The 24,453-nt window shown below is 41.3% G+C and overlaps 1 protein-coding gene and 1 long non-coding RNA gene across 2 annotated transcripts in view; one reads left to right on the top strand and one right to left on the bottom strand.

Moving 5' to 3' along the window:
- atp2a1 (ATPase sarcoplasmic/endoplasmic reticulum Ca2+ transporting 1) overlaps positions 1-24,453 on the bottom strand; it is a 102,675-nt gene that overhangs the window by 3,221 nt on the left and 75,001 nt on the right. Inside the window, exons 17-21 of the mRNA XM_067230832.1 lie at positions 21,303-21,526; positions 20,880-21,100; positions 12,003-12,205; positions 11,588-11,673; positions 11,110-11,243 (exon numbers count right to left, since the gene is read on the bottom strand). Of these exons, the coding sequence (XP_067086933.1) occupies positions 11,110-11,243; positions 11,588-11,673; positions 12,003-12,205; positions 20,880-21,100; positions 21,303-21,526 (868 nt within the window). The remainder of the gene's footprint in view (positions 1-11,109; positions 11,244-11,587; positions 11,674-12,002; positions 12,206-20,879; positions 21,101-21,302; positions 21,527-24,453) is intronic.
- LOC136940408 (uncharacterized) lies at positions 2,191-2,842 on the top strand. Its single transcript, XR_010876390.1, has 3 exons — positions 2,191-2,324; positions 2,484-2,652; positions 2,731-2,842. It is a non-coding gene; the product is annotated as an uncharacterized lncRNA (long non-coding RNA).

Genomic DNA, 24,453 nt, shown 5'->3' with positions numbered 1-24,453 from the left:
CAGTTTAAATACTGCGCTTCCGATGCTTCTACAAAACCATGTGAGGTCAGCCCCCATGGAACTAAACTCTCAGGTCAAGCTGTACAGAATTGGAATTTTCTAAGGCTGTTGCCTCATAATTGGTGACAGAGTGGAAGATAAAGCAGATAATGTGTGGCAGTTGACTCTGCAGCTGAAAGACATTGTGGACATGATATGTGCTCAGAAAATCTCTGTCCCTCAGGTTGCATACCTTGATGTTCTTATTCAAGAATATTTAGAGTCAAGAAAAGCTCTATTCCCAGAATGTTGCCTGAAACCAAAGCATCATTATTTACGTCACTACCCAGAAATGATTCTGAAATGTGGACCCCTGATCAGATTATGGACAATGCGCTTTGAAAGTAAGCACAGTTATTTCAAGAGATGTGCAAGGAATTTGAAAAATTTCAAAAACCTCTGTCTTACTCTGTCTGAAAGACATCAGCTGTTACATGCATATCTTTCAGCAGGATCGGGCAAGGCTGTCTTCCAAGTTAAAGATGGTTGTCCATTTTACTCAGGACTATACAGTAAAGCCATTCAAGATGCAGTCAGACAATTTGGCTTCACTGAGACCAACACAAAGGTCACAGTAGAAATTCTGTATAAGGGAACGTCATATAAAAAAGGGCAATTCCTTATCACAGGGAACATTGACTCAGTGCAGTTTGGTGAACTAGTGCTCATTTTGATTAAAAATGACACTGTTCATTTTCTGATGTCAGTGTACACTGCAGAATTCCTTTCTGACTACCACCTTAACTCAGTTAGGAAAGGCAATGAAAAGATGCAGTGTCTGAACATCAGTGACTTGATTGATTTCTATCCATTGCCATCTCATATGAAAGATGGATACATAATAGTTCCTTTGAAACACAGTGTGTTATCACATTGTTAACTGTCTTGGACTGTCATTCTGTGGTTAATTGTGCTTTAATCACTTACATACTCAGAAATAGATAATCCAGAGCAAATCAACATTCGCAGTGCCATCACAAATGTGATACCAGACCTCCCAGCCTCAGTATTGGATAATTTAGTGGAGACACTCCAATCATTGGGGGTAGAGACCAGCGAGGATTTTCACTTCATCCAGGAAGCTGATCTGCTTTCAACACTGAGACCAATTCAAGCAAGAAGATTGGTAGCTGCCTGGAAACAAACCAGTAAGTAATTTTGACAACCTTTTTTGAAGTAGGTCTGAACTAAGGATAAAACATACTTTAAATACATTTTGTTGATTCCATTCTTTACAGCACAAACCAATGAAGGCCATAGCCAGTCAGCATTGTCTCCTCCATCTTCCTCAACATGCTCTTCAGTCAGTCTCTCCCCGTCGATTACTGCTGCAGACTGGGTTGACGACTTCCAGATCCCATGGACAAAGTTTCCTGAAGGCTTGATGCAGTGTTTAGAGAGGGGGAAAAGGCCAAGTCCACGGCTACGTAGAGAAATGGTCCGGATTGTTGTTACTTTCATGATGGAAGCCTGTGCCTCTCCCAATACAAAAGCATCCACAGAAGTTGGCAAAAAAATGGTTGCAAAGTATCCACAGTCACTGCAAGATGTCATAGCAGGTGATGTGATTGGACCAGGATATCACTCACTAGTCAAGCAATTACAAGCCCGGATTGAAAATGTGAAGCGGTCTTCAACACCAAGGATTAAGAAGCGCAAACAGGGGTCAGAAGAGTACGAAACAGATGAAATCCCAGCTGAACAAAGGGCAGCTAAGCAGGACACCTATGGTTGCCTAAAGTGGGACATGAAATATATGCCAGTGAGTGAGACACCAGAAAGCCAACAAGAGAAGAAAGACCAAATGAAAGCGCTCAGTGAACAGACTAACTTCACCCCAGGCGAGGTAGAAACTCTAATGAAGTGTACCTACTACTCCCAACGTAAAGAGATAAACCAGGGAACAGATCTGCAATCCCTCATGGAGGAGTGGCCTTTTTTGTTCCAGGAGATTGGCATGACAGTCCACTTCCAAGAGCTCACTGGCATATCACTGAAAGAAACTTTCCTCACCAATGTTGAAAAAAAGGGAAAACGGCTTCTGGACTTAATAAGAACCTTTGGTGCAGACAAGAGCAAAAGAGTTCTTCAGGCTGTCACAAAGCTGGAAATTCTGAGAGGACCGTTAGAGGGCTGCTCAGAAGATGTCAAGGATATGATACTCCTTCTTCTCTCGTACTTTAATGAAAAAGAGGAGAACCTCTTCCACTATGTGGAACAAACATGTCTGGCAAAGGAAGTACAAGTGGAAAGCTTGCCTGTGACACCATGCATCATTGTATGTGGTAAGTGTTGATAATCAGTTTCATTAAGCTAATGTTAGGAAGTATTACATGAAAACTGTCATTCACTGTCAAGTGCTGCTTCAAAGCCTAGCAATTTTGGTAAGACTTCTTCTGGATGGTAATGGCTGGTCTGTTATTTTACCTGTCTGTTCTTTGCAGGAACGTCTTGCTATGCCTCAAGACAGTTTATGCTAAGTGTAGATGGCAAGGTCGTGAATGACCACATCCCCAACTTCATCTCTGCCATCTGTTTGATGTTTGGAACCTACTACTGCCTCAATATCCATTATCCCGTGGATCTGGGCTCCACACTTGAGTTCATTCAGAGGTAAATAAGTGTTTTTATTTATATTTTTATTAGATGTTAAAATAAAAAGATTCCTTGATTATGAAATTATGTTCAAAGGTGTTTCTTCATGATCAATCCGGAGAGGGGCACAAAAGTTGAAACAAAGAAGAACAAGAAACAGCTGACGGTGAACCCAAGAGTCCTCACCCTCATCGCAGATCTCGCTGACCAGGATTGGAGAGGGACATGTTAAAGATGGACCTATCCAACTGAACTGTTGTCTGACCACACAGCGCCAGCTGTATAAACTGGTATGAAACAGTATACACAAGGGCTGCAAATGATCATAATGTTCAGTATTCTTTCTTTTCGGTCAACTTAAGGGTCCTTACCCTCATCGCAGATCTCGCTGACCAGGATTGGAGAGGGACATGTTAAAGATGTGTGGGAGTCAGGTGGCTGAGCGGTGAGGGAGTCAGACTAGTAATCCGAAGGTTGCCAGTTCGATTCCCGGTCATGCCAACTGACATTGTGTCCTTGGGCAAGGCACTTCACCCTACTTGCCTCGGGGGAATGTCCCTGTACTTACTGTAAGTCGCTCTGGATAAGAGCGTCTGCTAAATGACTAAATGTAAATGTAAAGATGGACCTATCCAACTGAACTGTTGTCTGACTGCACAGCGCCAGCTGTATAAACTGGTATGAAACGGTATACACAATAATAATAATTTTCTGTATTCTTTCTTTTCGGTCGACTTAAGGGTTAAAATAAGCGATTTTGTTAAATTTATGTAAACTGTCTCATTGTGCATTTTCTGTTGAATTACTAATGCCTTTTGATTACACAAGCAATAAGCAGCAATGTTGTGTATTTTTTGTTAAAGGCTGTACTTTCAGTAAGTCAAACAATAAGAAGTTATTACTTGAACACTAAGATCAAGGCAACAGCTATTTTGTTGCCATTTTTGTTGGAAGCTGCTCTGAACATCCGTGACTTGATTAAAGTTTGAGTTGTGCTTTCCAGTTTTGACTTGGTTTTTGTTCCCAGAAGAAACCTTTCCTTATTACACAATATTCAGTAAGTTGAAGTATTTATGGTACTAGCAGTAAGTTTGCTTGGTTATTGATGCATTGGAATTGATTTGAAAGTTTACATTATATTAGGTTAACAATATATGTTTTTCCATAGAGATTTACCACAAACAAAAAACATTTTCAACTGTGAAATTTACTGGCATACCGTAATGTTCTATATGTTATCACTGTATTTTTTATGGTAAAATTCTGGCAACCACAGCTGCCAGTAATTTACTGTAAATTATACAATTTTTTGTGTTTACCGTAAAAAGATTCATAGTATTGCTGTTATTTTAAAAGAAAATTACTGTAAACTAGTTTACAATAGATCTGGTTTTTACATAGTAATTTACCGTTGGAAAAACAGTTTTCAACCATGAAATTTATAGTTCCTAAAAAATCATACCGTAATGTCTTATACATGGTCACTATATTTATTACGGTAGTTTACTGTAAGATAGTTTACATTCTGCCTGTTATATTGACAGCAAATTACTGTAAACAGGTTTATGACATATACTTTTTAAAATAGTAATTTACTGTAAATAACACAATTTTAAACATTGCATTTTACAGTTCTCAAAAATCATACCGTAATGCCTTATACATGGTCACCATATTTTTTACGGTAAAATTCTGGCAACCACAGCTGCCAGTATTTTACCGTAAAATCGACAGATTTTTTTTTACATTGTATAATCCTCAAATTCATTTCAGTGTTCACTGACTATGCATACATGTTGCACAGCCTTTAGTTTTTTCATTTTGATCTCACACACATTTGCCACGGGATGCCACCCCTCAAAATCTCCTGCCACCCTCTTGCCACCCCATGAATATTTTTCTAGATCCGCCCCTGCATCGGACCAATTTATGCCATGAACCCGGGTCTCCGAACCCACAGCATTTACGGCCCTATAATAATAACTAGAGAAGGTACAATTTCTGGGGAAATTGTAGGGTGTGCTTGCTTGAGTCGGTTGCACAGGGGTCCATTTTTTAATGACATTTTTACGACTGATATTTCTGTATATTTTATATAAAAATGCATACTTATTATTTATAAAGATTACATAGATTTAAAAGCATCTTTTTTTGCTGCTCATTTACAACTCAAAATACGAGAAGTGTAGAATAAAATAGATGTCTTCTCATTTCCCCTGCAAGAGGCAGCCTCATAGCTGAATCAAAACGAATACATTTGGCAGACCGGTGTAAAAATTGACCTAATCTCTATGACTTAAACGTCCTTTTGAGTTTTTCCCTTCTCGTGATATTTTCAGGCATTTGGCCTACTCATATTGCATTCATTCATTAATAAAGAACCCCCTTTAAAGATTATTCTACTACGAAAAAACGCAATTTCTACTTAAACCATCCAATGGAACGTAAATAAAAATACAACCAACGCAATCGAGACCAAGACAAACCTTTTGACACCGCCGTTGTCTATGTAGTACAAATATTGACTGATCCTTAGGGGGGCAAAAATAAACAATAAACTAGAAAAAGCTGTTGCTGCGAAACAGCAGTGAGAATGCTGAAAACCTGAATGGAGATAGCTGACCATGCTAAAAAAGCTGAAAATAGTGAAAATTTAGTAGAAAGTTATAAGCTGAAGCTTCAAAGCGCCCGAAAGTTATTTTTGAAAGGGGCAGGAGCTGGACGAAGGCATAAAACTACAGAAAAGAGAAGAACAATGCAAAAAGAGAAATAATTCAGAAGAATTTGAAAATTTAGTAGAAAGTCATTTGCTCAGGTTTCAAAAGGTCTGAAATGTATTTTAGAGAGGACCTGGAGCTGACTGATTAAAATGCTGCTGCAAAAAAAGTTGAACTATTGTGGGTAGTAAATAAGATCATGCTACATCTAACCAGCGGATCATCTACGCCTAACACCGTAGGCGTGAATAATGCATGCATCGTGATTGTCGTCCATCTGTAGCCGAAGGTGTTTGCACCGTATGTCCAATCGCAAACATGGACAAAACAAAAGCCGCACATTTCACGCAGGAGGAGCCGACAATAATCTTCCAAACTTTGTCTACTCTTCCTGCGTGAAATATTGTAATACAAACATATCAGGAATACAGACATATAATACAGACAAAAATCTACAAAGTCGCTGCTGCCAAGCTGGCAGAAAATAGCAGATGCTGTAAATGCGTAAGCTACATGACTTATTGATATCTTGTGCCCCAGGCACAAGATGTGACCATAATTACACGTGTGCATTCCATAACGTTAAACTTTTGTTGCTGTATTATTTTAGTTGCAACCCTGGCAGTGGCAAATGATCGTGGGAGCAAATAAAAAATAAATATAAAAACATAATTTAAAACGCTAAGTAGCAGTAGGCAATACCTACTTGCACATATTTTAAGGCTAACAAGTACAAGGCTGAATTGCCTGAGTCAGTCCCTTTTGTAGGATATTGGTATAGCTACAAAGGGCCTATAGAACAATGAAATTGCTTGCAGCCAACAGGAAGAAAAATAAGGCAGGAAAACTGGGGGGGCCCTCCTCCACAGGACTTCACTCCTGCTGAGGAGCTGGCCCTCTCCAGCTATCAGGGTCGCCCCATGATGGAAGGAGTGGAAGGGGGCATTTCTTCAGACCCTGGTGGCAGCAGCTCGGAAACCCAAGCATATGTATGTTTCAAGTATGTGACTATCTATGTGGTCTATTCAACAATTATTTATGAATATTGTAGGAGTGAAATGTATTACTGTTCTCTGCAGTGACAGGAAATACAGTGGTGTTGCTGCCACCACCCATTGTTGTCCCACTGTGCCATACAGAGGTAACAGTGAAACTAATAGTCATAAGCCAGTATGTATGCCATATGTGGTTGCTGAATATTGATCAAATATGCCATTTACTTTCTCAAGTGGAGGTCCTAGATGATCAGGAAACTGTGTCTGCCTGCTCAGAGAGCATTTTGGGGGTACACTTTTGAGTTTTATTTACCACTTTCAACACAGAGAGTGTGTGAACTTGTGGCTCTGATTGAAGTGTCTGTAATGACTTGCTAATGGTGGTGGTCTGAACACGAGACACAAGTCCTTACAGTGCTCATTTCAAATATGACTCAATTGATTAAATTGCCATGTTAAAGGAACGTCTTCCTCCCCCTGAGCCTATAGGCCTCCACTTCAAGGCCAAGACAAAGACACAAATTATAAGCAATGAACCTTGAAACACAGTAGTCAAATGGACACCAACTTTCTCCAAGTGTGCCTTGCAAAGGGACAATGTTCTTTGTTTCAGGTTGGAGCAGACAATGTGAGGGCCCTGTATAAAAGAACCCTGGAGCTCGATATAGAGTATAAGAGGCTTTTAATTAAAAAAACAAGGCTGGCGTTTCTGTGTTCCTAGGGAAGGGAGAACACATAAGGATGTATTTGTTAAACTTTGTTCTACGTTTTGGTCTTTTTATACCTTTTTGTTGCTTTTTTTGTTGTGCATTTTGAGTCTTTTGTGGGGGTTTTCACCATTTCTTTCAATGTCCTATTTATTCTTTTTGAAAAATGTTATAAAAGTGAATGAAACTTCCAAATTCAATGAAAGTAGTGAAATTATCATTTATTTAACTTGTGAAGAGCATTGTATGGTACCATACACATTGTTCTTTTTGGTTTGAAATGTTTTTGTTGAAAGAAACACACATTTCTGATATGGAAATGATTAGAAAAAGGCTCAAAGCAACCCAAGGACAACAGAATGGGTTAAGGGGAGACACCCCAGGGATAACATATCAACATGAAACCTCCCCAGTTGATAACTAATATTAGGTCAAATATTGTTTTCATTACTAGTTTCCTGTAAATGTATGTTTAATTGAACAAATGATGCATTAAGTTGTAAAATATGATATAATTTGCATACATTTCCAGAACGGAAATCAGAACATTGCATGAAGACAGAATGAAAATCCTTGTTTCATTTTGTCAAGATATTAGAGTCCAAAGTTTTTACAAAGGGCACTTGGGATATCTCTTTTTCATCACTCCATTAATCAGAATATGGTGGCAACAGCCATTGAAGAAAATCCTTTGCAAATTGCGCAGCAGACCGTGTTCTTGCTCAGGTTCTCCGCATCACCCACACTATAAAAGTAGGTAGCGAAATAACGAAACGCTATATATAGTGGGACTGTGAGCGCACGGCTTCGATGTGTCGCATTGGCAACATACGGCTCAAGAAGCTGGCAAAGATACGTAATTCCCTCTGCTGAGAATCTATATCTTTCATAAAGATACTCATGAGGGAATGCGAAAGGGTTTTGTCGGTCTCTAAATGTTCTTGCTCTTCTGGGCGCAGCTCTCACTATCCGCGCACCAAGCTCCACAGGATCTTCTATGAACGGTGACGGCATTATCCTCAAGAATGAGTTAGTGGGCGGGACTTTTATACCGGTTGATCTCTGATCTCCAACTTAACCTGCTCCCGACCAGGTTAGCCGTTCAGCATGTGTTACCATGGCGACCTACCCCGGTAACAAGTGATCCACCGTCGTAGTACAGAAAACCCTGGGTTGAACCTGAAGTTACCTCGCTAACGGCAAATCTTGATTCGTAGTACAGGCCCCTGGTTTCGCCGTAGTGTCACTAGAATGGCCATAACAAAAGATCATATTTCAAATCTGTCTGCTGTTCTACATTGCCCACACAATTATATATATATATATATATATATATATATATATGTGTGTCAACTTTAACATGGCCTGTATCTTGTATCGAAAGTGCTCGAAAATTAGCTTGTCTAATGTATGGTGGACTGAGAACATATTTGTTAGTCAAAGCAGAGCGAGCGGATGTCGTGGGAGAATTCCTACTGTGTTAGATTTACTGCTTCAAATTGAAAACGGAGAAGATATTTAGAGTAAAGACACTTTACTTAACATCTGTGTTCAATATTGTCAATTAAAAGTAAAAACTTTCCAGTTACGAAGCGTTTGTTCGTAGGATTAACGCCAGCTGCAGCAAACACTTACTGTACCCCACCCCAGCCCCGGTTTGGCTGTTCGTGACGGTCAGCTATGACAGTCTTGAGCCTCGATTTTTGCAGATTTCTGTGAAACTTGCTAAAATAAAAACGATCTAGCTAGATTATGTACACTTTAAGCTCAATGTACATACCTTGTTTGGCCAATTTGGTCGATTGTGGAAAAGAAGTCCAAACGTTTTTAGTTATGGAGAGCCATCGCGCTAGCTCGATTATAAGAGAGAATAACAGAAATGTAGCTAGAATCCACACCTCAAACAAGTTAACCTAGACGCAAAACTGTACGTCCAATCCAAAAAATAAGGATATTTTCCGAGACCCAAGACTCTGCCGAAACCAGAGATATCCTTTATATGTCTGTGCAGTCAGAAATACAACTCTACCGGCAGTTTCAAAAACGTGTACCCAATTCTGCTTTCATGGTGCTTGTCTGTTTGGTTGCCACGGTGATAGCGCAGCTGTGATAGCTAACGAGCTAGGCAGAGAGAAAAACGAACATTTACCTAGCATCCACACTTCAAAAAAGTTGACCTAGACACAAAACTACACGTCCAATCAATAAAATGAGGATATTTTCCGAGACCCAAGACTGCCGAAACTAGAGATGTCCTTTATATGTCTGTGCGGTCAGAAATATGTCTCTACCGGCAGTTTCGAAATCGTCTTCCTTCTTGCTTTCTCTGACGGATTTTACCCACCTCTCCATTGAAGTTAGTGAGAGAATTTGAAAGGCTGCTCTCGCTTCAAGGCTCATAGCTGAAAATCTGTAAATGTGAGCTCTTTAGTAGTTACATTGGCTGAAAGAGGACAATTATTCCTACATTTTAAGGTATAACTTGTTTCTGTAAGTTAAACTATATGAACGTTAGAGGAATTTGTTTGACAATTTAGTTGAATATCAGAAAAAGAACAGCCAGCAGAGTTTGCTGCTCATTCATAAAAATCAAGGAGCAAACATTTTAATGTATTTCAAACTGGCATAATTCAAAATTGGCTGAATATTTGAAAAAGCTGAATCATTTGGGAATAGCTGAATGTCTTGTGAACATTTTAAAGGTTGAATTGTGTCTCTAGCTGAAAGTATGCTGAAGTAGTTACGTTTGAAAGAGGAGGAAGCTTTTTAATGATTTGAAAGGATTTACCATTACTTTTAATGGGAGAATAATTTGCACAAAAACCTTAATGTCTTAAAAAGTATAAAAGTGAGAAATACCAAAAGTCATAGCCAACATCTCCTGAAGAAGCTGAACGTTTTGATACAAAAATTGTAGGAATCGGTGAAAGTATGCAGGACTAGTTAAAGGCCAAAAAACGGCGGAAGAACTAAGTTGGAAAACAATAGTGAGAATGCTGAACAATAAATAAATATATATGTGAGAGAACAAAGGTTGTGCCCTAGCCGAAGGCAAAGCACACCCAATAATGATTCTATTTGTAATGCACTTTACATTTAGCTAAATCTCAAAGTGTTAAAGGTTAAAAACAACAAAGGGCTCAAATAGTGACAGTTTTCCACTCTGCCGACTTTCTTTTGTTGCTAATACCTGATGACAGGCCGACAAACAGGACACATTTTCTTGCATCCACCTCTGTTATTAGAACCTCGATCTCACAGTCTGTGAAATTTTTCTTTTTTGCGTGTTTAGCCATTTTAATTCAGACAAAGAAATGACCTCAGGAGCGCATTTATAGGCCATCTGCATATTCATTTATGGGAGGAGGCAAGGCAGGGTCAGTGGCTCGTTCACGTGCGGTAGATTGTGATTTATAAAGGAAAGGGGTGCAGGACCTGACGTACGACCGGTTTTATACATGTGAATATTTCTGTGCGAAGGTACTTTTCAAGTTTTGGCCGTACGCCATCTTCTGGTATGAAAGCTGCGCAATCCTTTGTACTTGAGGCCCCTGGTCCACACTATTGCTAAACTTTATCACTCTTTTATAGGAATATGTAGCTTGACACTCGCGCTCTCTACCTCCTCTCTCTTCGTGCTCTCTCCCCTCTCTCTTCGTGCACTCTACCGCCTTGCTCTTCATGCTTTCTCCCCTCTCTCTTCGCGCTCTCTCCCCCTTGTTCTTCGCGCACTCTCATCTCATCCTTACCAAACAGTGCAAGCTTACATCTCCCGTACAGAACACCGGTATCAGTAATACTAGTAGTTATAAAATGGCAATTTTTAAATTTAGTTATGAATATGATATATATGAATATCATTTTTTATTATAATTTCGGACAGCGTGGTTTCCTGTCGTAGCGTAGCACATTTATATTGTATTACAATTTTTATATCAATCTATTGGGGGGGACATTTAGACCAAATTTGAATATTGGGTGATGTCTCCCCCCCCCAATATATGTTATGATTACAGCCTTGAAGTGCAATACCCATTTTCATTGCTTTCCACTCACCTGTTGAGGGCATTGCACATCTCAATTGTAACGAGCACAGACAGGGCCATGGTCATTGGAGGAGCAGCCTCAAACACCTCACAGCGAACACCTGCAAAATCCTCATTTTCCTCACTGCACTGCATGAAGTGGGACTGAGACAGACAATCGAAGAGATAGCTATTTAGTTAGACAAAACAAGTCACAGAAAATGGCTAAATAATAGTTAAATGATCAATAGTTTGATAGTTAAAATTGACATAACCATATCATACAAACTACAAAATGTTTCCAACAAACCAAATGTTTCCCTTAAATTCATGATCAGAAACAGTTCCAATGTCATAGATTATCTACAGTTTAATTTCTTTCAAACTGCAAACTCCTTAATCTAAAGAAAATAGAGTAGAATAGTCTAAATTAGGTAATACATTTCCATCAATGTGAGATACAAGGAGAAAGGCATGATGCATGTGTAGAGTATTGGCCAGATCCTCACCAGGTGATAGAAGGACACCATGGGGCCTTCTTCACAGTACAGGAACCACCAGGCAGCAGCAGCCACGGTTGCAGCACCAACATAGCCTAATTGAGACATGAGAGGAAACAAAGGAAGTTACAAGCCATTCTTGTATGTTACATTTACTCTCCTATCCACTCTTCAATGAATTTCCTTCACATTTTTTGTAAGAGGTTCTAAATCTGTTGGAATGTGTTGGAATCACTTTGCTGATGGAAAACGTGTTTGTGTTGGAATGAGATCCAGAATTGGGCTCATAGGTTCAGCACAGTGTCATTGAGTCAGGATTAAGATTGTGGTGTTTAGGTTAGGTTCCACATGTCCCAACTCAAAACTAACACATACTCCTTTCTGGTGGAAAAGGTACTCAAATAGCAGTCATTAATCAACATACCTCCAATGGCCAGGTATCTGAAGAAGAGCCAGCCGGAGATTAGGGGCTCCTTGGGGGAACGGGGGGCCTTGCCCATGATGTCCAGGTCTGGGGGGTTGAAGCCCAGGGCAGTGGCGGGCAGACCATCGGTGACTAGGTTAACCCAGAGCAGCTGGACGGGGATCAAGGCCTCAGGCAGACCCAGGGCGGCCGTCAGGAAGATACTGAGGGAGGGAGGGAGGGTTGTATCAAATACTGTAATCAACACTTCTGTCACAGTGAAATAAGGTCATATTGCTCTTGAATCCATGTATCATTCATTCTTTATTTATTCAAGTGAGAAACACAAATCGGAATCCAAAACTAAAATCAGAATCCAAAACCAACAAACAAAATAGAAAAACGTGCCAGATGTTGAACTTTAAAATTTCTTTAAGATTTAGAAATTTCGTTTTTGTGTCCAGGAAGGTATTGATTTCTTTGTGTGTTGCACTTGACAAGCTTGCAGCAAATTCACCAACCATTCAATGAGTAATTTGGTATCGACATCATGCCTGCACTGTAACCATACTTTGATTTAATTAAAGAGTTATATGAACTGGCAAGACAAAGACCGTAACTGCAATATACATTGCCGAAATAATTAAATTAAATTAAAAAAACTCTACTGAGAGTACGCAGCCATGTCGGAAACAAAGGGTTTATTACAGAAAACGGGAAAACAGCTATGGTACTCACACGGACAGGTAGTACAAAGACTGGACACAAAACAGAAACCTAAATACACAGAACCAAACGACACAATGACGCTAACAAGAACGAGACACAGGTGAAGACATTGACAGGGAAACCTCGCCAAACCTCGCCAAAACAGAACTCCTCATCATCCCGGCCAAATCCTCCATCTCCCACGATCTCTCAATCACCCTGGGATCGGCGACGGTGACCCCTTCATCCTCTGCCAGGAACCTCGGGGTGACCATGGATGACGAGCTCTCTCTGACAGCCCACATTGCTGCGGTCTCCCGGTTGTGTAGATTCACCCTCTACAACATCCGGAAGATCAGGAGATACCTATCTGAGCATTCCACCCAGCTGCTAGTCCAAGCACTTGTCCTCTCAAAGTTGGACTACTGCAACTCGCTGCTAGCCGGTCTCCCAGCATGCGCAACCCGCCCTCTCCAGAGGATTCAGAACGCGGCGGCCCGTCTGGTCTTCAATCTACCCAGACGCTCCCATGTTACCCCGCTCCTCATCTCCCTCCACTGGCTTCCCATCACGGCCCGTATCAGATTCAAGACTCTGGTACTGACCTTCCGAGCGGTGAACGGGACTGCACCCGACTACATCAAGTCTCTCCTCCAGCCTTACACCCCCCCCCCCCCCCCCCCGCCACCTACGGTCTTCTTCTGACAACCGTCTGGTGGTCCCACCGCTCAAGAGCGCCCGGTCCCAACACAAGCTCTTCTCCTGTCTGGCCCCCCAATGGTGGAATCAACTCCCCACCTCCATCAGGGACACTGACTCTCTCCCCACCTTCAAGAAAAGGCTCAAGACGCACTTGTTCCGGGAGTACAACGGCACTTAGGAATGCTTGGCTGGACCTGATGTTAGTTTCCTCCAGGATCACAATGACTCGTATTGAGAGACTTTTTGCTCTTGTTGGTTAGTTGTAACGGTTTCAAATTCTTGTACTCGCTGTGAAATATTTTCCTGTTGATTATTTTTTTCTACAGGTACACTCTTGTGGGGAGTTTCATGTTGTTCAATTGTAACTTGTTTAACTGCATGCTCTTATGGTTCTTCCCTTTGGCACTTATTTGGTTTTCCACAATGTATGCTTCATGTTTTGGCTGCTCGCAATGTTTGAGGCTATCTCGTTGTTATGATCAGTGACCTATGCTCTTTTGTAAAGCTCTCTCTTGGAAGTCGCTTTGGATAAAAGCATCTGCTAAATGAATAAATGTAAATGTAATGAAACACTAGGACAGGGCAAAACCAAAAACAACAGGGGGGCACGGCTGTGGCCGTGACAGTACCCCCCTCTCAAAGGACGTCACCCGACGTCCCACAAGGCAGGGCAGGGGGTCGGAGCAGATCCGGGGGACGACCCAGAGGCAGGGAAGAGGGTCGGGGCAGGTCCGGGGGGCAGCCCGGAGGCAGGGCAGAGGGTCGGGGCAGGTCCGGTGGGCGGCCCAGAGGCAGGGCAGAGGGTCGGGGCAGGTCCGGGGGACGGCCTAAGGGCCGTAGCTCGGGCACGGGGGCGCCTGGGAGCACGGACGAGGAGGCACCAGGGAGCTCGGACGAGGAGGCGCCTGGGAGCGCGGACAAGGAGGCGCCTGGGAGCGCAGACGAGGGGGCGCCTGGGAGCGCGGACGAGGGGGCGCCTGGGAGCGCGGACGAGGGGGCGCCTGGGAGCGCGGACAAGGGAGCGCTTGGGAGCGCGGACGAGGAGGCGCATGGGAGCGCGGGCACGGGGGCGCCTGGGAGTGCGGGCACACATGGGAGCGCGGGCACGGGGGCGCATGGGAGTGCGGGCACGGGGGCGCATGGGAGCGCGGGCACGGGGGCGCCAGGGAGCTCGGACAAGGTGGCGCCTGGGAGTGCGTTGTTCAATTGTAACTTGTTTAACTGCATGCTCTTATGGTTCTTCCCTTTGGCACTTATTTGGTTTTCCACAATGTATGCTTCATGTTTTGGGTACTCACACGGACAGGTAGTACAAAGACTGGACACAAAACAGAAACCTAAATACACAGAACCAAACGAAACAATGACGCTAACAAGATCGAGACACAGGTGAAGACATTGACAGGGAAACACTAGGACAGGGCAAAACCAAAAACAACAGGGGGGCACGGCTGTGGCCGTGACACTTTCTAGTCTCATATTCCACTCTAATTTAGGATATCTGGACAGTTAATTCGCAAGACATTCATCCAGAGGAGAGGAAAAGATAGGGAAGGAGAGGAGAAGATAGGACAATAGTAAGAAACCTTGGCCGCAATATCTGGCAATTTAAGAATAAATAACATATTTTCATCCCGTGTTAGCGATTTTTTCAGAATGCGAAGAAATTTGTTTTCAAATGCAAAAACCAAATGTTCCCAGACACCCCGGAACATTTTGTCCCGTCCAATGTTGACTGACTCCAATGTTGACTCCTTGGCTATGGTCTTGGGCAAGACACATGCAGAGACCACGCTTTCCACCTCGTCTTCCTTTAAAGCTACACTTCAAGTTCTTCTGAACAATATAAAGCTCTCCATTATTCTTCCTTGAGGTTAGTAAAACTGAATCCAGCTAATGAGACGTTGAAGTGCAACAAGTCAATATCAAAAATAAATAAAAGTCAATAACTTCTGCGTCACAAAAAAAACAAAATTTTAATATAGCTGCAAGCAGCAATGGCAGATTCCTCCCTCAAATTGGCAAAATGTTGTAAAATTGACATAATAGATAGTTACACTGGGATTAACCAGAAGACTTGAAACCGTAAATTCTGTCAGAATCCCCCAAAAATGATACATAACTCTGACTAGATTAGAACCTACAACCCTTTGCACATCAGCATTATGTCTCATTTTACTAATCCATTCACAGACTTAGACATTGGACTGTTCAGATTTTGTATCAGAAAATAAGCCGTTTCTCCAATGGCAGTCACTGTCAGATTTGGTTAAAGTTCATCTGTAATTCAGTCAGGCTTTGCCAGATGTTGAAAAAGGTGCTGCGCCACCTACTGTTGAGGACATGAAGTTTGCGGTATTGCACAAAAACACAAACTAGGCCGTTGATGTAAATAAAAAAAAAAAAAAAAAAAAAAGCTAATTTACTTCAATAATTATTGACTTAATTCGTAGACTATCTGCTTCTTCAAACACAACGACATTACTCAATTGCAACATAGAGACCAAATTCATGTATAGCCTATTAGCTAGATAGCTACAGACCGTGACATAGTCTTGGCTACTGTGATATAGAAAGATTGTAGGCTGGTCCGTGTATCATCCGATCATTCAATTATTTCATTTAATCTGGCAAACCAAAAACGAAATAACGAATCACTATTCTGTTTTTCTGTATGTACAAAAAATTTAAAACTTGACGTTTGTTGCATTGCTTTCAGCTCGAAATGAGAAATATAATAAACAAGGAAACCAAAACGAAATAATGGGTCGAATTTACGTTGTTTTTATTTTTCTTTATTTGTTTTCCCATTTCCCACAGTGCCATCAATTCTACAATTCTTTTTTTAGAAGCATAAGAAGTGAGAAAGTTACTGTGGTAATTACTTTGTTATTTTTTTTAATTCCACAGGTACACTTGCACTTATTCTTATTCACTTATAGCGGTTCATGTTGTTTAATTGTAACTTGTTTAACTACATGCTCTTATGGTTCTTCCCTTTGGCACTTACTTTGGTTGTTCACAATGTGTGCTTCATGTTTTGGCTACTCGCAATGTTTTTGTGGCTATCTTGTTGTTATGATCAGTGACCTATGCACTTTGTAAAGCTCTCTCTTGGAAGTCGCTTTGGATAAAAGCGTCTGCTAAATGAATACATGTAAATGTAAAACAATGTCAATCCTGTTGGGTCTGTGTACCTTGTGGCCATTGGTTTTCCTATTTTGCAACCCGTGTTGACAAACGCAAAATAGGGCCGTAATATCGTTTTGTCACTTTAGTAAGTCGAACACACATTTAAGTATAACGGCTTGTTTTTGGTTGTTTCGGGGGTTTTTTAATAATGAAATAACCATATAACACAAATGGTACAACGAGCCATTAATCGATGTTTTGATTATTCCATATCCTTTATGCTGATATCTGCAAAATATGAAAAATAGGCTCGTAATATCGATTTGTCCATTTCGGATGTCAGAACCCAAGCCCCCACCCCTCGCCCCTCGGCTTGAAGCAACGGCCCCGGTGGATGTAGGTGGTATTGCATTTCTTGTTAGACTTCCGGCTCTTCCGGTAGTTTTTATTCTATTAACTCCAGTCAACATTTCCAAACTATCTCCCCCAATAATGTTTGTTCGATTCTCGAACCTGGCTCATACTACTAGCTTTTTCATAAAATAATTTTTCCTGATTTTTGCTAAATTTGAAACCAATCCGAAATGGGTAAACTAGCACCCCATTTATTTGCTTACGTCAATAAAAGTTGCCTGCAAATGTGCTCGAGGATACTAACAGGGCACGAGCACAAAAGTTCACATTGGCCGATAGCCAATTTACCTGGAGCTGAATGAGCCATATTGAATGAGCACAGGGAGAAATGGCTTGAGTTGCCTGCCCTGTTGTAGCAAGTTTAGCAAATTGTTGTCGCACATACATGAAACGTTGTTAATATAGTTTATTCCCGTTATTTTAAAACAGATTTGATTTTTCTGTCAAGAACGTTTTTACGTTCATGACATGATGGCAAATATTACATTGTTAAGCTTGAGCATAGATTGTTGACATGTCTATCTGGAGCAAAGACGAAGATTAATACTTTAACTGATAACCAGAACATGCAGCAGACTGACTGTATATTAACATGGTCAGACTCTCTGGTCCCATCAAACTGCACAACATGCACAATCAGGGTGACCAACCGGTAGGGATGGGTATCGAGAACCGGTTCTTGTTTAGAACTGGTTCCCAGTGAATCGATTCCTTGGAATCGTTAGCAAAACGGGTCAAAACGGACACAGGGAGCTTCGCTAACGTTAAACACACAGGAACGGGCCATAAGGACATCTTTAAGTTCATAGTTTTAGTCAGGTATTTGTCAGGTATTTATCTTGCGTGACACTTTAACATTTCTAAAGCACATATCTTACCAAAGATGCTATCAAAGAGCTTAACCCTTGTGCTGCCTTCGGGTCACATGACCCAAAGGTTCATAACGAACCATTGTTGTGTTTACCCAATACAAAAACAAATAAAAATAATTTTATTTTAACCTTCGCAATGTGGGGGGTCTGAGACAGCCCAACGGTTAAAAGAAAATGCTTCACTTTGTTTTTGTACGCGGTAAAGTTATCGCAATACGACGGTGGGTCACAATGACTGATGGGTCACAATGACCCGAAGATAACACAAGGGTTAAAAACAATTGATGAACAACAAGGCTATGTAGGCATGAACAGTTCTGACTTCAAATTTAGTCATTTAGCAGACGCTCTTATCCAGAGCGACTTACAGTAAGTACAGGGACATTCCCCCTGAGGCAAGTAGGGTGAAGTGCCTTGCCCAAGGACACAACGGCCGGGAATCGAACTGGCAACCTTCAGATTACTAGCCCGATTCCCTAACCGCTCAGCCACCTGACTTCGAAGCTGCGTTAACTGAAATCATGTAACACAACGTGAAATATATGTAGGCAATGACATCACCACGTCACTTAAATTAAAGACTATCAGTAACAAATTAACGGAAATTTAAAACACAAGCTCCCCAAACAAGTCCAATGACTTTATAACTTTTGTGTAGGCCCACACTATAGCAGTTTGCAGACATACAACAACATAGATGAGACTCAGGAGAGTGAATTAGAGATAATGGTAGTGGGAGGGTGTTGCACTTTTCTGCTTCTCTTTTTCGCCTCTCTGCATTCACTCTTATTTCCATAGCTATTGTGGTCTCAAACTAGCCTAACTACATATGTGGTCTACACATACATACCGAATTGTAAGTCAATTGGAGTCATGATTCATAAGATATTTGTACGTTTTCCAAAAATGTTACCGTACATGGCGGACTGTATAGGTCACCACACCATTATGATTTCCCATGATAAATAAGACATGTATAGCAAGTTTTAGACGGATGGGGTGAAAATGCCATCACTTTGAAAATTGACAATTGGGGCGTGGCCTGTAGCGCCACCTATTGGCCTGTAGCGCCACCTATGGGCAATGGTGGGCCATTTGTGGTGTGGTAGTTACTCATGGCCTATATTTTCCATGTTTCAGAACTTGAACAACTTTTTACCATTGCATACAAAATCGGAAATGCGATAACACCAAGATCCACAAGGGCCTCCTGTAAAAACCAAGGAGTGAGGGTGGGGGCATGCTCAGCCCACCCAAAAAACCTTGGATGTGTCTGCGTCTCACCAAGCTCGCGCGGGAGGAGCCAGGGAGACATTTCATTGGAAAAAAATGAGCAATTAGCCAAGCATGCATATTTCAAATATTCACAATAAATTTACTTTTCATCTTACATTCCACCTTTCTCAGTTTTGTGTACTTAACATTGTCAAGAGTCTTCATATGAACTTGTGATTGAATCAGAGTTTCAATTTTTGACCGGCGGATGTGTAAAACATTATTTTAGCGTTAGCGATAAATTAGATTTCCTTTAATTTAATCATTTTTGGAGATATTAAGTTGCCTTTGCATATGGTAACATGTTGTGGTGTCTTCCTTGTGTGTGGAACAGATCAAGTCCCTATGGCAATGTGGCACTTATTTATGGACACATGAAATATGTGCCACAGGTGCAAATCATTATGTTAATAATTAAATTTTGTAATATATTACTCATTGCTTATCACCCTATGCAAAGACATATGTCTTACAAATCATTTTCGTATTTAAAGTCAATCGGAGCTACAGTTCATGAGAATAATTTGTCGTTTTGGACAAATCTTTATTGTACAGAAAAATACAATATGGCGGTCGTCATAGGTTCTTGAGGCTTTTTTGTTCCTCATGAGAAATAAGGCATATACGCTAAATATCAGAATTTGGGAACCTTCAGGCTGCCAATGGCATCACTTTGAAAATTGGCAAATTGGGGCATGGCCTGTAGCACCACCTATTTTCTCATGTGGCCCATGTTTGGTATGGAAGTTACTAATGCCCTGCAGTTTCAACAAGCCAAATTTCACAACTTTTTACGCTACTGGTCTAGGGGCTGCCATTGACTCCCAGATTTTGGTTTCTTAACTGAATAATGAAAGAATGAATAATACATGGATTCTCGTGTGTTTTCTGTAGTCTATATCATGGTATATTGTGTCTTGGTTGCAAGGAGTTTCAATGCATTGTTTCTTGTCTTGCAGTCAACGTGGTTGACAACATGGTTGTGTCTTGGTCGCATAATAGTCTGACTGGTGTTGCAGCGCTAGTTCGGCTTGTTGGTGTGTCTTTATTCATGCCGTGTCAAGGTCACTGTATGGCTACGTCATCATCAGTAACTTGGTCTTGGTCATGGGTATGTCCATCTCATAAATCTTTTTTTGTGTGTTGTTGTGCGGTCTCACACAGGGGCGATGTTAGACATAAAGCCCTACTGGGGCACAGGCCCCTATTTATATCAATTTTTTTTCTTCCAAGCTTGCTGCACACAATGCACTACTAGCTATATAAACTTGCCTTGCTTAACCCTCTATACAACAGTTCAAGGACGCAATTTTGATATCAGCTTTGGCAGGGACATCAATAGTTAATGCGAGTGCGCATTTGTTTCGCATTCATTTGAGCGCAAATACAGTTTTTTGAGCTTCATGTTATATGGATTATATGTTGTAATAATCTAAATAAGATGATCGGTAGGCCTATCATGTAGAAACTTTCTTTCGTTTTGTAATGTTTTCTTAGCCTACCTCAATTCTGACTTGTTTGCCGAGTCCGACACCTGGTTTTCTGTGTGCATGCTGCGTGTCAGGAATGGAATTCTGCGAATGGAATTCTGCGGGCATCGGTTTGTTTGATTTCACAAGCGTTGATTGGGATACTGCGTTCACATTTTTCTTAAAAAGTAAATTGTTAAAACAAAATTTTTTACTGGGGCAAAGCAGATTTATACTGGGGCACGTGCCCCAGTAAAAAGGGTCTAACGACGCCCCTGTTCCCACAGTTGTCACAGTCGTATTTCACTTTCTACATGACCACTCACCAGACGACTTCACCCACGTTGGAGGAGATGAGGTAGCGGATAAACTGCTTCATGTTGTTGTAGATGGCCCTGCCCTCCTCAACAGCAGCTACGATGGAGGAGAAGTTGTCGTCAGCCAGGACCATCTCAGAGGCTGACTTGGCAACGGCAGTGCCAGAGCCCATGGCGATGCCAATCTCAGCCTTCTTCAGAGCAGGGGCATCGTTCACACCATCACCCGTCTGGAGGGGGAAGAATGGTGAGTTTAGGTGAAAACTCTGGTCACAGTCTTAAAGTCACTGAAACTTAAAAAACTCACATTGCCACATTGTGATAAAACAAATGTATAAATAAATACAAAAATATTTAAATTACTTTTAAATATTTCCCTTTGTTTATCTTGTTCATATGTAACTGTGCATCTAACCCTAACCCTTGTCTCACCATGGCAGTAATCTCGTCAAAGCCTTGGAGGAACTCTACAATCTTAGACTTGTGGGATGGCTCCACACGGGCATAACAGCAGGCTCTGCGGACGGCGTTCTTCTGTTCATATGGGGACAGGTCATCAAACTCGCGTCCGGTGAAGGCACGGCCAGTCACATCTTCCTCCTCTGTGAAGATGCCAATACGACGACAGATGGCCACAGCTGTGCCCTTGTTGTCACCTGGGAAGTGAGGGAGACCGGATCTTATCACACTATTGCATCAACTGTCCAGTCTCATTAGTGGAACATGAATGGATTGAACCTAAACCATTAAATAATAACCAAATACAATTAGGTCCATAAATATTTGAACACTGGCACACATTTTGTTATTTTGGCTGTCTGGTAAATGACAAAACAAAATATATTCAAGTTACAGTTAAATAATGAATATGGGCTTAAAGTGCAGTATCTATGCTACAATTTGAGGGTATTCACATCCAAAAGTAATTGGACAATTGACTCAAAAGCTGTTTCTTGACCAGTTGATTGATTACAGATGTGTAGTATTTGAATTTATAAGCAATGTATAAGTCTAAAGAGCTCTAAATGCAAGTGAAACAGGTCATCATTAGGCTGAAAATAAAAGAAAATCCATCAGAGCGATAGCAGGAACATTACGAGTGGCCAAGCAACAGTTTGGTACATTCTGTGAAAAATGATTGCACTGGTGAGTTTGGCATAAAAAAAGGGCCTGGATGTCCAAGAAGACAACAGTGGTGGATGATCACAGGAAACCTTTTCATTGTGAAGAAAAACCCCTTCTCAACATCCAACCAAGTGAATATCACTCTCCAGGAGGTAGGCATATCATTACCACAAAGAGAAAACTTCACAAGGTGCAAACTATTCATCAGTGGGGTCAGATGGCTGAGTGGTTAGGGAATCAGGCTATTAATCTGAAGGTTGCCGGTTTGATTCCAGGCTGTGTCGAATGACGTTGTGTCCTTGGGCAAGGCACCACACCCTACTTGCCTCAGGAGGAATGTCCCCATTTTTACTGTAAGTCGCTCTGGATTATAGCGACTGCTAAATGAATACATGTAAATAAGTCTCAAGAATAGAAAGGCCAGATAAGACTAAAACATCTAAAAATGCCAAACTAGTTCTGGAACAGCATTCTTTGGACAGATGAAACTAAGATATCCCTGTACCAGAATGATGGGAAGAAAAAAGTATGGAGAAGGCTTGAAACGGCTCCAAAGCATACCACATCATCTGTAAAACATGGTGGAGGCAGTGTCATGGTTTCCATTTCCAGTGGGACACTAGTGTTTATTGATGATGTGACAGAAGACAAGCATTCAGTTTTTTTTATGTTTATAGGGATATATTGTCTGCACAGATTCAGCCAACATCAGCAAAGTTGATTGGATGGTGCTTCCCTTTACAGCAGAGGTGGGGAACCTTTTTTCTGCCAAGGGCCATTTGGATATTTATAAAATCATTCGGGGGCCGTACAGAATTATCAACTTAAAAATGTGCCTGCTATATTTGGTCAAACATTTAATGAACTCACCCCTAATGTGATGGCTGGAACTGCTTCTCTTTTTTTGTTGTTGTGGTGCTTCTCTTTGGTGAGGTTTGTGATGTTAGCTGGCACGGATGCAGCCTGCTTTGACTAGGGGTGCATCGAACATTTCTTGGGGGGTATCATGATTACGGAAAGGGATCGTATTATTTTTTATATTGCTACCATTTTTGAGACTGCTTATCGATCCGAGTGTTAATCAGGCGCGTAGCCATACGTTGTAAACATTCGGGGCTTAGCCCAAACCAACAACGTATTCTGTGTTTGATTTGCTAGAAAGGAATTCCACACTTAATGCGAGCGCGCAGAGCTCGCGAGCGAAATTTCTTACATTGGTACGCAACGCTGCGCGCCTCCACGGTCCTCTTCCACATATTAAAATACGAATAATGCACCTAATAATATATTCCTGGCACTGCAGGAATATACTGCACGGAATATACGTGTGCATTCCATTTGGCATGACAAAATGATTTCGGCCGGACGTTCCCCACCCCTGCTTTACAGATTGACAATGACCCAAAACTTACTGCAAAAGCTACCCGGGGAAAGAAGTGTAATATTCTGAATTGGCCAAGTCAATCACCTCATCTCACCCCGATCGAGCATGCATTTCACTTGCTGAAAACAAAACTTAAGACAGAAAGACCCAAGAACAAACAACTGAACTGAACATCTGAAGACAGCTGCAGTAAAGGCCTGGCAAAGCATCACAAGGGGGGGGGGGGCGGGGGGGGGGGGCAGGAAGGGGGCAGGACGCACAGACCTAGTTGGCTTTAGAGGGCTGTCAACGGGGCATGGAAGCTCCTATTGGGTCAAACAAGGTTTCAGTCGAAAGGGGAGGGTTCAACGGACATTTTGATGCCTTCATATCCTAAATACTCCGTTGCTAACCGGAGAAAAGAACACTTTTATGTGAACAAGTTGTTTCTTCTGTCGGCTAACTTGCATAATGAAACAAAGGATAATGGAATGGATATCATGAATGTAAAACATTGTATTACCTTACATGGTTAGATACTTTGAACCCTTGGGAATGTACGCATATCAAGTTGTGATGTGTTGTTTGCATACCTGGGGCCTGTACTACGAATCAAGATCAACATGCTCTGGATCACTTTCAGTTACCTGGCTTCGGCGAAGCGTAACAATCGCAATCACGATAAGTGGTATCACGACGGCGGTTATCAACTCTCTAACTCAACCCAGATCTTTCCAATCTAGAGACGTGCGCGTTCACATAAAAGGGCGGTGTTTGCACCGTATGTCCAATCGCAAACATTTGGTTTAACACATAAGGATGTATTTGTTAAACTTTTTTCGACGTTTTGGTCTTTTTATACCTTTTTGTGGCTTTTTTGTTGTGCATTTTGATTCTTTTGTGGGGGTTTTCACAATTTCTTTCTTTCAATGTCCTATTTATTCTTTTTGAAAAATGCTATAAAAGTGAATGAAACATCCAAATTCAATGAAAGTAGTGAAATTATCATTTATTTAACTTGTGAAGAGCATTGTATGGTACCATACACATTGTTCTTTTTGGTTTGAAATGTTTTGGTTGAAAGAAACACACATT

This window comes from Osmerus mordax, chromosome 3, assembly GCF_038355195.1.
Source record: "Osmerus mordax isolate fOsmMor3 chromosome 3, fOsmMor3.pri, whole genome shotgun sequence".
In the NCBI taxonomy this organism is placed as follows: Eukaryota; Metazoa; Chordata; class Actinopteri; order Osmeriformes; family Osmeridae; genus Osmerus; species Osmerus mordax.
Note: the sequence above shows the minus strand (reverse complement) of the source record. Positions and strands in the feature narration are given on the sequence as shown.